This window comes from Mixophyes fleayi, chromosome 4, assembly GCF_038048845.1.
Source record: "Mixophyes fleayi isolate aMixFle1 chromosome 4, aMixFle1.hap1, whole genome shotgun sequence".
Lineage (NCBI taxonomy): Eukaryota > Metazoa > Chordata > Amphibia > Anura > Limnodynastidae > Mixophyes > Mixophyes fleayi.
Window position 1 is genome coordinate 332630685 of NC_134405.1, and position 13780 is coordinate 332644464.

At 42.5% G+C, this 13780-nt stretch overlaps 5 protein-coding genes across 5 annotated transcripts; 3 read left to right on the plus strand and 2 right to left on the minus strand.

Moving 5' to 3' along the window:
* Window positions 1–188: 188 nt before the first annotated feature.
* Window positions 189–612, minus strand: LOC142150231 (histone H2A type 1-like). Its single transcript, XM_075205439.1, has one exon. The coding sequence runs from the start codon at window positions 595–597 to the stop codon at window positions 205–207; it is 393 nt and encodes a 130-aa protein (XP_075061540.1). The 5' UTR covers window positions 598–612; the 3' UTR covers window positions 189–204.
* Window positions 613–892: 280 nt separating this feature from the next.
* Window positions 893–1442, plus strand: LOC142150232 (histone H2B 1.1-like). The gene has a single exon (XM_075205440.1). It carries the CDS (start codon window positions 914–916, stop codon window positions 1292–1294), a length of 381 nt encoding a protein of 126 aa, XP_075061541.1. The 5' UTR covers window positions 893–913; the 3' UTR covers window positions 1295–1442.
* A 1354-nt stretch (window positions 1443–2796) lies between these two features.
* Window positions 2797–3108, plus strand: LOC142150847 (histone H4). Its single transcript, XM_075206022.1, has one exon. The coding sequence runs from the start codon at window positions 2797–2799 to the stop codon at window positions 3106–3108; it is 312 nt and encodes a 103-aa protein (XP_075062123.1).
* Window positions 3109–4441: 1333 nt separating this feature from the next.
* Window positions 4442–4826, minus strand: LOC142150233 (histone H2B 1.1-like). The gene has a single exon (XM_075205441.1). The coding sequence runs from the start codon at window positions 4820–4822 to the stop codon at window positions 4442–4444; it is 381 nt and encodes a 126-aa protein (XP_075061542.1). The 5' UTR covers window positions 4823–4826.
* A 294-nt stretch (window positions 4827–5120) lies between these two features.
* LOC142150234 (histone H2A type 1-like) lies at window positions 5121–5580 on the plus strand. The gene has a single exon (XM_075205442.1). It carries the CDS (start codon window positions 5137–5139, stop codon window positions 5527–5529), a length of 393 nt encoding a protein of 130 aa, XP_075061543.1. The 5' UTR covers window positions 5121–5136; the 3' UTR covers window positions 5530–5580.
* Window positions 5581–13780: the final 8200 nt, after the last annotated feature.

The window sequence follows — 13780 nt, forward strand, 5'->3', positions numbered from 1 at the left end:
AAGGAATATTAAATGAAAGTTTGAAGGACTGAACAGCAGAATCTGAGGAGAAAAGGCTGTTTCTCGTCTAGCTCAATAGTAAAACTGTCAGTGAGCTTCCGACTATCCAGATAAAGCAATAAGTAATGTATAAAGCTCTCGCAAGAAACTGTGGGTGGCCCTGAAAAGAGCCTTTGTGTTGTGGGGGTGTCAGTGGGGAGTAAATCACTTGCTCTTAGCTGCCTTGTGGCTCTCGGTCTTCTTGGGCAGCAGCACGGCCTGGATGTTGGGCAGGACGCCTCCCTGGGCGATCGTCACCCCACCGAGCAGCTTGTTTAGCTCTTCATCGTTGCGCACAGCCAGCTGCAGGTGGCGGGGGATGATGCGGGTCTTCTTGTTATCACGGGCGGCATTTCCTGCCAACTCCAGAATCTCAGCCGTTAGGTACTCGAGCACGGCGGCCAGATAGACAGGAGCTCCGGCTCCCACACGCTCGGCATAATTACCCTTTCTCAAAAGACGGTGAACACGTCCAACTGGAAACTGAAGCCCAGCCCGAGATGAGCGAGTCTTGGCCTTAGCCCGGGTCTTTCCGCCTTGTTTGCCTCTACCAGACATTTTCAGTTGCGTATTTCGTAATAAACTACTGTGATTAAACTCCTCCCTCATCCTTTTATTTATACCTTTCAGTGACAAACTCCTGCATCTCTGATTGGTCTGTTTTCGGACTAGCCAATGCAGCTGATGTTCAGGTATCCACCAATCCGTATAAGATAGAGGTGGGTATGATATTGAAACACATCACATGACATGACTAGCCAATAGCATATAGAGCTGGATATAAGTCTTATTTACATGGGCTGCCTATAAATAGGGCGATTGTGGGAGGTGCAAGTAATAGTCGCTGACTCACTGACCAGTATTTGTTTTAAGAATGCCTGATCCAGCAAAGTCTGCTCCTGCGGCCAAAAAGGGCTCCAAGAAAGCCGTGACCAAGACCCAGAAGAAAGATGGGAAGAAGCGTAGAAAGACCAGGAAGGAGAGTTATGCTATCTACGTGTACAAGGTGCTGAAGCAGGTCCACCCTGATACCGGCATCTCCTCCAAGGCCATGGGTATCATGAACTCCTTTGTTAATGACATTTTTGAGCGCATCGCAGGAGAAGCCTCCCGCCTGGCTCACTACAACAAGCGCTCCACCATCACCTCCCGGGAGATCCAGACCGCTGTGCGTCTACTGCTGCCCGGTGAGCTGGCCAAGCACGCCGTGTCTGAGGGCACTAAGGCCGTCACCAAGTACACCAGCGCCAAGTAATCTGCAAATTCCTCCTTTCCGAGTTGCCACAAAGGCTCTTTTAAGAGCCACCCAAATCTTCTTAATCGAGGCTATGACACTTGTTGGATCCCGCTGCTCTTTGTGTTCCTTGCAAACACAAGCCCACGTGCAGCTCTTACTGTCCGGGTACCCGTCTATAAACATAACGTGTTCGCTTTCAGCAAACATGAATGAAATGCCTTTTAGATCTCGTATGTCAGTAAATCATTCTGTCCTTACCTTCTGTTACCAAACTGCACCTGGCTGCTCTCTAACTGCCCCGTGCTCCCTGCTGCATCTAGGCGGCTAGAAGGAACTCTGACCCGACTAGTGTCAGCTGCCTGACCGGTATTTAGCGCCTCTAGAGCAGGCTGTGCTGTCCGTGCTTCTCATTAGAAATCTGTTGACCACTGGCTATAGTTCTTCTGCAGACCAGGTACCGGTGCCAACACAACATATTTAATTCTGTCGGCTCTCATAAAGCATACAATATACATTAGTAACAATACATTGTGGCACATACACTGGCGAAACTAAGGGAGGAATAACCTTTATTAAAACACAGTGGTGGTCACCTCCCAGTCATCTGCGGACTAAATGGGCAATCCCGGATAGCCAGCAAGCACAGAAAGGTCTCAACCTGGACACATTTAAGAATTCTAAATGCGTGAAATTAGACATTACAAACAAGGTACTTTCAATATGGGGTACAGGGATTGCTGCACAGTCAGTACTGCCCAGCATCCTGCTCTCGCCACATGAGAGCGTTACTTCACCAGAGCTTGCGGTGTTTTGAAAATAACCATTGAAGTCCAGTTGTTTTTTTTATATCTTTATATCATTACAGATGTTGCTGTCATTTGACATACACTAGGCTGGTTCTACGCTTTAAAAAGTCAATTTCAGGCAGAAATCCTCATTCTAATGCATTATTCAAATAAGTCATATTATATTTAGTGTTTTTATTTGTGGCTGCAGTTAAAAATGTACAGAGCCTGTCACTAGTAAATTCAAAGGTATTTAAAGGAATACAAGATTAGATCCAACTGAAACACGACAGATAACTACACTGCTACCACCTTATATTACAAATATATTATTACTTTCATCATCAATATATGTTAACAACCGACCAGTGTTATAGATTGCAGATTAAAACTCTAAAATGTGTAATTTCTACATAATAAAATGCCGTCACACAACTTGAAAAAAACAGACAGATAACCATTCAGCTAAAATGAGAAACTAAATTAAATAAGATCATAAGCTAAACACTACAATGACTATAAGCGACGCGGCGGGAATTTTAAAATCTTTAACGGCTGCTCGTTCAGCCAATCGGCAAGGGGAACGAAAGCCACATGTAGCAATAATTATCAAATGACACGCCCATTTCTTCCTCTATACTTTGTGTCCTTTCAGGTCCGACTTAACTGTATTAAAGAAGTTTGCTGTACAACCAATTCACATCAGTTGATTAGGCAACGCCAGCAGTGCAAATCATGTCTGGACGCGGTAAAGGAGGCAAGGGGCTCGGGAAAGGCGGTGCTAAGAGGCACAGGAAGGTGCTCCGTGATAACATCCAGGGCATCACTAAACCAGCTATCCGTCGTTTAGCTCGTAGGGGAGGTGTGAAGCGCATCTCTGGGCTCATCTACGAGGAGACCCGCGGTGTCCTGAAGGTCTTCCTGGAGAATGTGATCCGTGATGCCGTCACTTACACAGAGCACGCAAAGAGAAAGACTGTCACAGCCATGGATGTCGTGTATGCCCTGAAACGTCAGGGTCGCACTCTGTACGGGTTTGGAGGTTAATTTCTCTGTATCCCATTACACACAAAGGCTCTTTTAAGAGCCACCCACTCTGTCTTCAAAGAGCTGTAAGTTTACTATTATGCCCATGATTACTGGAGGAATAGGTCTGTAGCATTTTAAGATACTACAGCATATCACCCCACGGCTTTGTTACACGTAGATCCAATACATGAGTGAATAGTGACACCATCACTCGCAGCCTGTTCTGAGTGCGGGAGTTACACCGCAGACATCCGTCTCAACCATTGTATAAAGTAGGCGAAGACCACTAATCTATGCTTTTACAACGTGTAGTCAAATGAGCGTAAATCCCAGCTGTGGAACGGGTTTACATGTTGGGGGACGAGTACAGGGAAACGTAATCAGGAGACTTTCAAAAAATACAAAGCAACATAATAAACGGGGTAATAATACAAAGGGTGTCATAGCATCGATTGAGAAAGACATTATATTCTTCCTGCCCCATACCAGCCAAAATGAAAAAATATTGATTACCACCTCGTATCCAGAAGCAGTGGTTCTTTCAGGGTGGGTTTCCCACAGGAATTGAGAAATACGTATCCTGGGGAAATTATAAAGACTCTACAGGGAAAATCTTGTGGCAAGACCCTAGCGTACCATCCCCCTATCCACGAACTAATTGGTAATGTGAGTGTTGCAATGGTGCGTTAAACATTTTCTCTGCACATATGTCAGCACGGAGGGAGGAGACTGGGAGAAGACCCTGCAACAGCTCCTCTTTACATTTAACGAGGTATCTCAGGAGTCCACCAAGTTTTCTCTATTCAAGAGTCTATATGGGCGGCGAGTGATGCATCCATTAGATACGAGAAAGCTGGGAAAGCCCCTTTTTCAATCGCTTAGGTCTCCACTATGTACGGTTTCGGAGGCCAATTTCTTTGCCATGTTGAAAAACAAAAAGGCTCTTTTGAGAGCCACCCACTCAATCTTCAAAGAGTTGTAGTATGTCCATGTCCTAGAGCACAAACATACCCCCATATACCACTTATTTCATCTAGATTCTACGCATGGCAGTTTTAGAACATCTATTACTCAAGACCTGTTATTCACGTTATTAAAAGACCTTGGGCTGCACAGCGTTACAAATATCGGCCCTTACATGATCTGAAGGGAAATGCTAGGCAGTGATTAAAGCGTAAGGAACAATATGTGGGGTATTGCAAGAACGAGTAGCTTGAAATGTGATGGTTTCGCGGAGATACAAAACACCACAAAGAACATGCGGGATCTAGCAAATGTCATAGCCTCGATTGAGAAGATTTGGGTGGCTCTTAAAAGAGCCTTTGTGTTATCTTAGAACAGAGATTGCAGATTACTTGGCGCTGGTGTACTTGGTGACGGCCTTGGTGCCCTCAGACACGGCGTGCTTTGCCAGCTCACCGGGCAGCAGTAGACGCACAGCGGTCTGGATCTCCCGGGAGGTGATGGTGGAGCGCTTGTTGTAGTGAGCCAGGCGGGAGGCTTCGCCTGCGATGCGCTCAAAAATGTCATTAACAAAGGAGTTCATGATACCCATGGCCTTGGAGGAGATGCCGGTATCAGGGTGGACCTGCTTCAGCACCTTGTACACGTAGATAGCATAACTCTCCTTCCTGGTCTTTCTACGCTTCTTCCCATCTTTCTTCTGGGTCTTGGTCACGGCTTTCTTGGAGCCCTTTTTGGCCGCAGGTGCAGACTTGGCTGGTTCAGGCATTGCAATAACAAGATCTCGACAGAGTGTAAAGAAACTATTACTAGCACCGCCCACAATCGCTGTATTTATAGGCAGTCTATGTAAATTAACCTTATCTTCAGCTCTAGGCGCTATTGGTTAGTTCTGTCACGGGATCTTTAGAAAAGCTATACCCCTTCTCCCTGTGCTGATTGGTGAGTGCCCGAACATTTTTGTCACTGGCCAGTCTGAAAACGGACCAATCACAGATGCAGTCGTTTGTTTTTCGAACATATAAATAAAGGAATGAAGGCGGAGTTTGCTACTCGTGTGTATTGAATTAACCTGAGCATAACATGTCTGGTAGAGGCAAACAAGGCGGTAAGACCCGGGCTAAGGCCAAGACTCGCTCATCTCGGGCCGGTCTTCAGTTTCCTGTTGGCCGTGTTCACCGTCTTTTGAGGAAGGGGAACTATGCTCATCGTGTGGGAGCCGGAGCTCCTGTCTATCTGGCCGCCGTGCTCGAGTACCTGACGGCTGAGATTCTGGAGTTGGCTGGAAATGCCGCCCGTGATAACAAGAAGACCCGCATCATCCCCCGCCACCTGCAGCTGGCTGTGCGCAACGATGAAGAGCTAAACAAGCTGCTCGGTGGGGTGACGATCGCCCAGGGAGGCGTCCTGCCCAACATCCAGGCCGTGCTGCTGCCCAAGAAGACCGAGAGCCACAAGGCAGCTAAGAGCAAGTGATTTACTCCCCACTGACACCCCCACAACACAAAGGCTCTTTTCAGAGCCACCCACGTTTTCTTACTAGAGCTCTATACACATTACTATTCGTTTTATCTGGGTAATCAAAGGTTCCCTGGTAGTTCTACTTTTGAGCCAGATACGGTTTCCCACAATTTAGCTGTCCCGTTTCATACACATTTTCAGCTCTAAATTATGCACGTAGCCTTTATTCTCATTGGAACTGCTCCATGGATCCTTTCAACCACATATATCAGCGGCTTCGTGTAGTAGAAAGCAGTGAGATGGGGTCTCACTTGCTGTAGAGAGAGGATTAGGTGGCTCCGAGAAGAGCCTTTGTGCTGTGTATAAAGGAGTGACGAGAAGCTGCTCTTTCCCCTTAGATTTCGAGGGCCAGCCATTCAAAATTGATTGATTTAAACACATTTCATTGGCTCTTTCAAATGCGTGTAATTTTTGCTTACTAGATAAATCTGAATTAATCCGATTACAGGCAGGCTCTCGAATTAAAATTGGTTACAGTATAAAGTATTATACATGCTACCAGACCTAAAAATGACGATGTATCTGAAAAGGAAAAACACAGGCAGCTATCAATACTGACCACACGGTGATGCTATTGTTCCACATAACTTTTATAGATGAGAGAGATGCTAGATTGACACTTGAAAGTACAGGGAATCGGAGAACAACAGGCAATACAAGCTTCCTATAGGTTGATGACTCATACTTATTTATAATGATAATCACTAGATTTTAATAATAAATCTTACATGACTGCAATTTCTGACCTTCAGATAAAGTATTGCAACAACATCTGCACTCGCACAATCATATATTGTAGCAAAGCACTTTGTATCGGTAGATTTTGTTTTATAAACTTCCTAAAACTCACCAACAATAATTTAACAATGTCGTGCAAATTTGGAAGTGTGTTCACACTCACCACCGTCCTTCGAAAATGTGCTGATAGTTCCACCAACTGTGATGCCTTTTGTGTTTGTGCATATTTAAACATATGATGTTGTGTAAAAGTACAACATAAGCACACTTAGATACAATGATCACTTCATAGAGAATCAGTAATAAACGTTCTATATGTGCTCTATTTGTTCCACTATCCAAGTGTATATAACATGAACTGTAAACCCATGTACAAATATATAATCTCAATAAGGTCTCTTACTGGTGTGCTAGGTGTCCTCACACACACACACATATAGTCAAAGTCGTATAATTGGATGAACGAAAATATTGGTTTAATATTGGTTTGCCGTGCAATTGCGAAGAGTACGCCACGTAACACGTGGCGTGATGCGATCGCACTGTAACATACGCACGCACACACTCGCATTACAACATTTAGTTATTTATACCAAATTTCAGCCCTTTTTGATTTTTTTTTCCCCACACACACTAAGAATTTAGTAGGTCAGTGTATAACTCTGCCCAGCAGGTGGCGCCGCAACTTTTTTTTTTTTTTACACACAGACGCCACTAAGCATTTATATATATATATATATATATATATATATATATATATATATATATATATATATATATATATATATATATATATATATATATATTATATGTACACTTCAGTGATACTCAAGGTTCAGGTTGTGGGAAAGGTGGCATGTCTGGTATCATACTGAAACCCTATTCATCAGCAGCTGTCCGGTGCAGTCGGCGAAGAGATCACACATTGCATACTTTAGTTATTGATATTAGGGAATACACCTTTGTATGATGCTGGCTATGAAAGGAGCAGACCCCCCTGGATAGACGACCCCCACCTTTGGATTCATTAGATTGAATCAGCCTATGATCTGTTTACCCTGGACCCACACAACGTCTGGACCTATAGAAACAATCTACGTCATCTCTATTGTTCAAGTGTAACACTGTACTGTATATAATCATAGCTGCACACCCTTTGGCTCTCAGTCAACTCTGACACAGTATTCTAACAGATATACTGTCCACCAGGTCCCGTGGGTGCGCAGCGAGCGCATGCGATAGCATTGGTATGTACATATCTTTTGGTATTGGCTGTGCTGTACTGTACTTTATCATAATATAATCATGTATTGAATTGTTGACTATTTACATCTGCTAAAATAAACCACCTTGTGCTTTGGAAACACATACAATTGATTGGCCAATGCTTATTTTAAAACAATAGAATTACTTTAATAATTGGGGGCTCGTGAGTTTAGGAGTTACGTTATCGGCAGGTATGCAACGCTTACGGTATTCGGTTCCTCAACAAAGGGTGGATTGACAGACGCGTCACATAACAGGAAAGAACGCAATGTGTTTAAGACCTGTGGTTCACTTTGTATTGCGAAACCGAATGTCTGTTGTTGCATAGACTGAAGGAACGCTAATTTGAATCTAGGGACAAGAAAGAAAAATGTTTATTTTTATTGTCGTTTTGCGTTTTAAAGGGTACTGCATTGCCTAGTGTATGTGTGCTTCCTGTTTAGCGTGTATGAACTTCCGGTATTGTTGCCACGTGTGTAAACAGTCATGATCATAGCCTGTTAGCTATGCATAGTGTAATCACTTGGTAAAATCTCTGAAAAGATAGTGCCATTGCTTGGGAAATTTATTTTCTGTACAGAAAACAAAGGTTATGTGTGTGTATGTGAATGAATACATAAAGACAAAAATATACTGGTAACTATAGGCAACTATAGTTTTTTACACGCAGGGCCGCCGAGAGGGGGGGGGGAGCGGGTACAGTTTACCCGGGCCCGGCCATGCCAGGGGGCCCGGGCCGGGCCCTCGCTGCTAATAAAATTTATTTATTTTCTTATTTTATTTTTCTCTCTTGCGGTATTTTTTTTTTAACTTTTTTTTTTTTTTCGCGGGGGGGGGGGGGGGGGTCTTGGGTTTCTTGGGAGCTGTAAGAAAAAATAAATAATAATAAAAAAAAATAGTCAGGTGATCGCGCGTCGCCGTGTCCCTCCTCTCCTCCATTCACACTGACTGCCGGGCGTGACGTCATCAAGTCACGCCTGTCAGTCAGTGAGGAGCGCCACAGCCAGCATGAAGAAAGAAGACAGAAGAGCAGAAAAGAAAAGAAAGAAGTTGACAAAAGGTAAGTAAAGAAACGGAGAGGCTAGGGGAGGAAAACAGGGAGGGACAGTACTATAAAGAAAGGGGACAGAGAAACAGAGGAGGAAAAAAAGGAGAGAGCCACAGAGTAATAAAAAAAAAAGTGGGAGAGAGGAACAGAGGAGGAAAAAAAGGAGAGAGCCACAGGGGAATAAAAAAAAAGTGGGAGAGAGGAACAGAGGAGGAAAAAAAGGAGAGAGCCACAGGGGAATAAAAAAAAAATTGGGGAGAGAGGAACAGAGGAGGGAAAAAAAGTGGGAGAGAGGAACAGAGGAGGACAAAAAAGGAGAGAGCCACAGAGGAATAAAAAAAAATTGGGGAGAGAGGAACAGAGGAGGGAAAAAAAGTGGGAGAGAGGAACAGAGGAGGAAAAAAAAGTGTGAGAGAGGAACAGAGGAGGAAAAAAAGTGGGAGAGAGGAACAGAGGAATAAAAAAAGTGGGAGAGAGGCACAAAGTAAAAAAGAAGGGGGAAAAGCAGCATGGAGGTCGCAGTGTAAGCATAAGGGGGTACAGTGTAGTTGTGATGAAGGGGCACAGTAATGTGTGTGATGGCACAGGGGGCTTGTTGCAATGTAGTGTGTGTGAGGTAGGTGGCGGCTAATTAATGGGCGCTATTTTGTTTGTAGGGTGATGGTGAGGCAATTTAATAGTAGGGACTATTAATTTAAGATGGGGTGGTTTGGGGGCTATTGAATCTTGGGGTGAGTTTAGGGAGAATGGGGTCTATTTATTAAATGTGACTATGAATTATTTAATGGCAGTGATGGTTGCGGGAAATAGGTATTGCTGGGGCTGTTTGCAGGAAGTGAAATAGGTTTATTTATTAAATGTGAATACTATTATTTTAATGTTGGGGCTGGAGGAAGGCCTAATTATTAATCGTGAGTGCTATTGATTTAAGGCCGGGGCTGGCTGTAATTTTCTAAATGTAGCCATTTTTTTTTCAAAATAGGTCCTTCAACATTCCTGGATCCGGACAAGCCACAACTAAAGAAACCAGCAGCCACAGGTGGAGAAAGTGAGAAGAACAGGTAGGAGAGAGCAGCACAGTGTGTGAAATGTTGTGATTCTAGTAGGGACAATACCAATTTTTGGTGAATGTTGTGCCCAATGTAAGGTGTAGGCCAAGACTGAACTGTTTGTGTACACACTGCATTGTTTGTATACTACACTGTGGTGGTAGATGTCCTGAAAGTCAGGAGTGCTTGAACATATGTGACGCTCCGGCGAATTGAGAGCCTAGTGGTTTTTATGTTAGCCACGCCCCAATGGCACGTTTGCCACGCCCCCAAATGCATGACCACACCTCCCAAAATTTTTGCACCGCCAATCACAATGTTCACAGATAACTAGTATCTCTGAGCAGTGCGGTTTGACCGCATGGCAGGGCCTTGATTAAGTATTGGGAGGGCAGTGTGGAACTATTTAAAATTGATAGCGCTTTTGTTCAGGTGTGTCTGACGGGGCATGGTAAAAAAGGTGACCTGACAACAAAGGTTCTGTTCTAGGGCTGAGCAGGATATAAAGAAACCTTTGTGTGAGTGGTGTTCTGTTCTAACAAAAAGCAGGTGATAAAGACACACCACAGAGCATGCATAGCATACTCAAAACGAAAATAGCAGGTTTTCGCGGCATTCCCAAATATTAATCGCAAAGCTTACAGATAGTTAGTATCCGTAAGCGGTGCGGTCGGACCGCATGGTTGATTTAGTGCAGCCGTGATTGCGACTTGGGAGATGTGGGAGGAAATACGCTGCAACCACTGATATTCTTGATTGATATCGGTTGCTAACAGTGGTAAAGTACTCAAACTAGGAAGGGCATTGATATCTTTAAGGGGACATGCCTGTTGAAAACGTCCACGAATAAAAAAAAATCTCTAGTAAGCTCTGTTTGAAAGGAGAACAGGTAAAAGTATTTTTTGTGTAGCGTTGAGAAATAGGTTGTTTTCATAATGGATGCGAAGCAAACGCTAGAGATAGTTCATGTTGTGCTGCCTAATGAATGGCCGGTTGGTTCTGCAAAGTATGTTATCTATAATAAATACGGTGCGTATGCAACGGCATACTGCGACAAATGGGTCAAGATGACCCGGGAGTGTGTGAAACCTTTCCCAAACATAGGTAGTCTTGACTCAGAGGTGTTAAATAATGTTAGAGATAAAGTGTGGTTGATTAAATCAACAAAAACGAGAATTGAACATGATGACTGTTTAAATTTGTGGCAACAAGAAGGGTACACGTGACACGGGAGCGCGTGGTCAGCGGAAGTAAGCGTACCGGAAACAAGTATTACGGAAGTGTGCGTTGCAAAGCGTGGCAAACTGAGCGCAAACACGCCCCCGACAAATTCGGTCGGGGCGGATAGTACCAAAAATGTGAAAACTGTAACTAGTAACTTGTATAATGTCTTAAGTAATGTTTTAAAGGAAGAAAATGTACCCACAGTCATTTCAGCCATTGCCCATGCCAGTAACATACACGGACAAGGAAAGGGAATGGTTCCACCAGCAGGGGCAGTAGCTGAAATTGGTGAGAATAATGTAAAGGTTATCAAAGGGGGAGACATTCATTGTACTGCAACAGCGATTCCAGCAACTAGTTCAGAACATAGTGATTTGGTAGGCTTATATCCTGTCCGCACAACAGCAGTTCCCAATGGGAAAGCGGACAGAGATGGTGTAGTTCCCATGAAACAGGTAGCCATGTATTTTCCATGGACTAAGACGGAACTATTTACAATTATGTCTGATTTCCCTGATCCTAGAAAAGATTTGGCCAAGTGTCAGAAATTTATTAGACATTTAGGTAATGCACATGAGCCTACTAATAAAGATTGGCGAGTGTTGTTTAGAGCTTGTCTTCCTCTCGATACTGATGTACAAAAGTTCATTAAGGGTTGTAGGTTGGAGAAGGATAAACCCTTAACTGAGGATGACAATCAGGATAATATTGGACGTATAATCACAGAGTTGGCCATATATTTTCCAGTGACTATTGAATGGGGCAAAATATATGCCATCAAACAAAAAGGTAATGAGAATACAACTGATTATTTTTCAAGGGCTCTAGCGGCCATGATTAAGTACACAGGAATATTGGATATAAGGGTGAATCCACTTTACAGAAAGGTAGCTGTTGCAGTACTAATGGACGGCCTCCGGGAGGATCTAAGGACCTGGATAAAAACCTCTTTTCCTAATTGGAGAGGTCTCACGGTAAATGATATTAGAGAGCATGCTATAGAACATGATAATATATGTAAAAAGGAAAAAGCACAGAGTGATAGGTTAATGATGTTGCGTATCCAGGCGTTAGAAAAACTACATCCACAACCTCAGAATTATAAAAACCACTATAAAGGGACGCAAGAAACAGAAATCTTTGAAGTGTTTTAACTGTCTTAAGAAGGGACATTTGAGGAAAGATTGTAAAGAAAATATTAGAGCCAAGGCTAGGAAATTAGGACCAGGCAAGGCAAGTAATAATCTGTGGTAAGTAGTAATGTGTACTTTTAGAAGAAATAAACTGATTTTAAAAGGTAATTGTTGTTATTTTTGCTTGTTTTGTTTTATGTTGTCAAATGTTTGCTCTCCTAATCGCTAGCCGATGGTAAAGAATGAAAATTTTTGTTCTGTTTGCTGTTTTAAGATAACTATCTTGTTTTTCTTCTCACAGATAAGGGTATACAGAAGATATATAGACTTAGGGCTAGATTTACTAACAGGCATGTTTGTAAACCCGCCGACTTTCGGCGGGTTTGGCGGCAGTTTAGCCATCACTGGATTTACTAAGGCTAAACCCGCCGTCCAAACGGCCAGAAATGATGTTTCCAAACCCGCCTCTGTATAAAGCGCCATGACGTTTTCAACAATGTTCAACATTTAAAATACGTCCACTGTTCTTGCAGGCCAGAAATATTAGTACTGCAATATTTACCTACGTTCACTGTTCTTGCAGTCCAGAAATATTATGCAAAATTTAAATACGTTCACTGTTCTTGCAGGCCAGAAATATTAGTACTGCAATATATACCTACGTTTACTGTTTTTGCAGTCCAGAAATATTAGTACTTATTCACCTACGTTCACTGTTCTTGCAGGCCAGAAATATTAGTACTGCAATATTTATTTACGTTCACTGTTCTTGCAGTCCAGAAATAATAGTACTGCAAAATTAAAATACATTCACTGTTTTTGCAGTCCAGAAATATTAGTACTGCAATATTTACCTATGTTCACTGTTCTTGCAGTCATGAAATATTATGCAAAATAAAATATGTTCACGGTTCTTGCAGTCCAGAAATATTAGTACTGCAAAATTAAAATACTTTCACTGTTCTTACAGTCCAGAAATATTAGTACTACAATATTTACATATGTTCACTTTTCTTGCAGTCCAGAAATATTAGTACTGCAATAATTACATACGTTACCTGTTTTTGCAGTCCAGAAATATTAGTACTGTAAAATGTAAATATGTTCACTGTTTTTGAAGGCCAGAAATATTAGTACTGCAATATTTACCTACGGTGACTGTTCTTGCAGTCCAGAAATATTAGTACTGCAATATTTACCTACGGTCACTGTTGTTGCAGTCCAGAAATATTAGTACTGCAATATATACCTATGTTCACTGCTCTTGCAGGCCAGAAATATTGGTACTGCAATATTTACCTACGGTGACTGTTCCTGCAGTCCAGAAATATTAGTGCTGCAATATTTACCTACGGTCACTGTCCCTGCAGTCAAGAAATATTAGTACTGCAATATTTACCTAAGCTCGCTGTTCTTGCCGTCCAGAAATATTAGTACTGCAATAATTACCTACGTTCACTTGTCTTGCAGTCCAGAAATATTAGTACTGCAAAATTAAAATACGTTCACTGTTCTTACAGTCCAGAAATATTAGTACTGCAATATTTACCTATGTTCACTGTTCTTGCAGTCCAGAAATATTAGTACTGCAATAATTACCTATGTTAACTGTTCTTGCAGTCCAGAAATATTAGTACTGTAAAATGTAAATATGTTCACTGTTCTTGCAGGCCAGAAATATTAGTACTGCAATATACACCTATGTTCACTGTTCTTGCAGTCTAGAAATATTAGTACTGAAATATTAA

Coding starts and splice junctions, on each gene's coding strand:
- LOC142150231 (XM_075205439.1), bottom strand. CDS start 597: ATGTCTGGTAGAGGCAAACAAGGCGGAAAGACCCGGGCTAAGGCCAAG.
- LOC142150232 (XM_075205440.1), top strand. CDS start 914: ATGCCTGATCCAGCAAAGTCTGCTCCTGCGGCCAAAAAGGGCTCCAAG.
- LOC142150847 (XM_075206022.1), top strand. CDS start 2,797: ATGTCTGGACGCGGTAAAGGAGGCAAGGGGCTCGGGAAAGGCGGTGCT.
- LOC142150233 (XM_075205441.1), bottom strand. CDS start 4,822: ATGCCTGAACCAGCCAAGTCTGCACCTGCGGCCAAAAAGGGCTCCAAG.
- LOC142150234 (XM_075205442.1), top strand. CDS start 5,137: ATGTCTGGTAGAGGCAAACAAGGCGGTAAGACCCGGGCTAAGGCCAAG.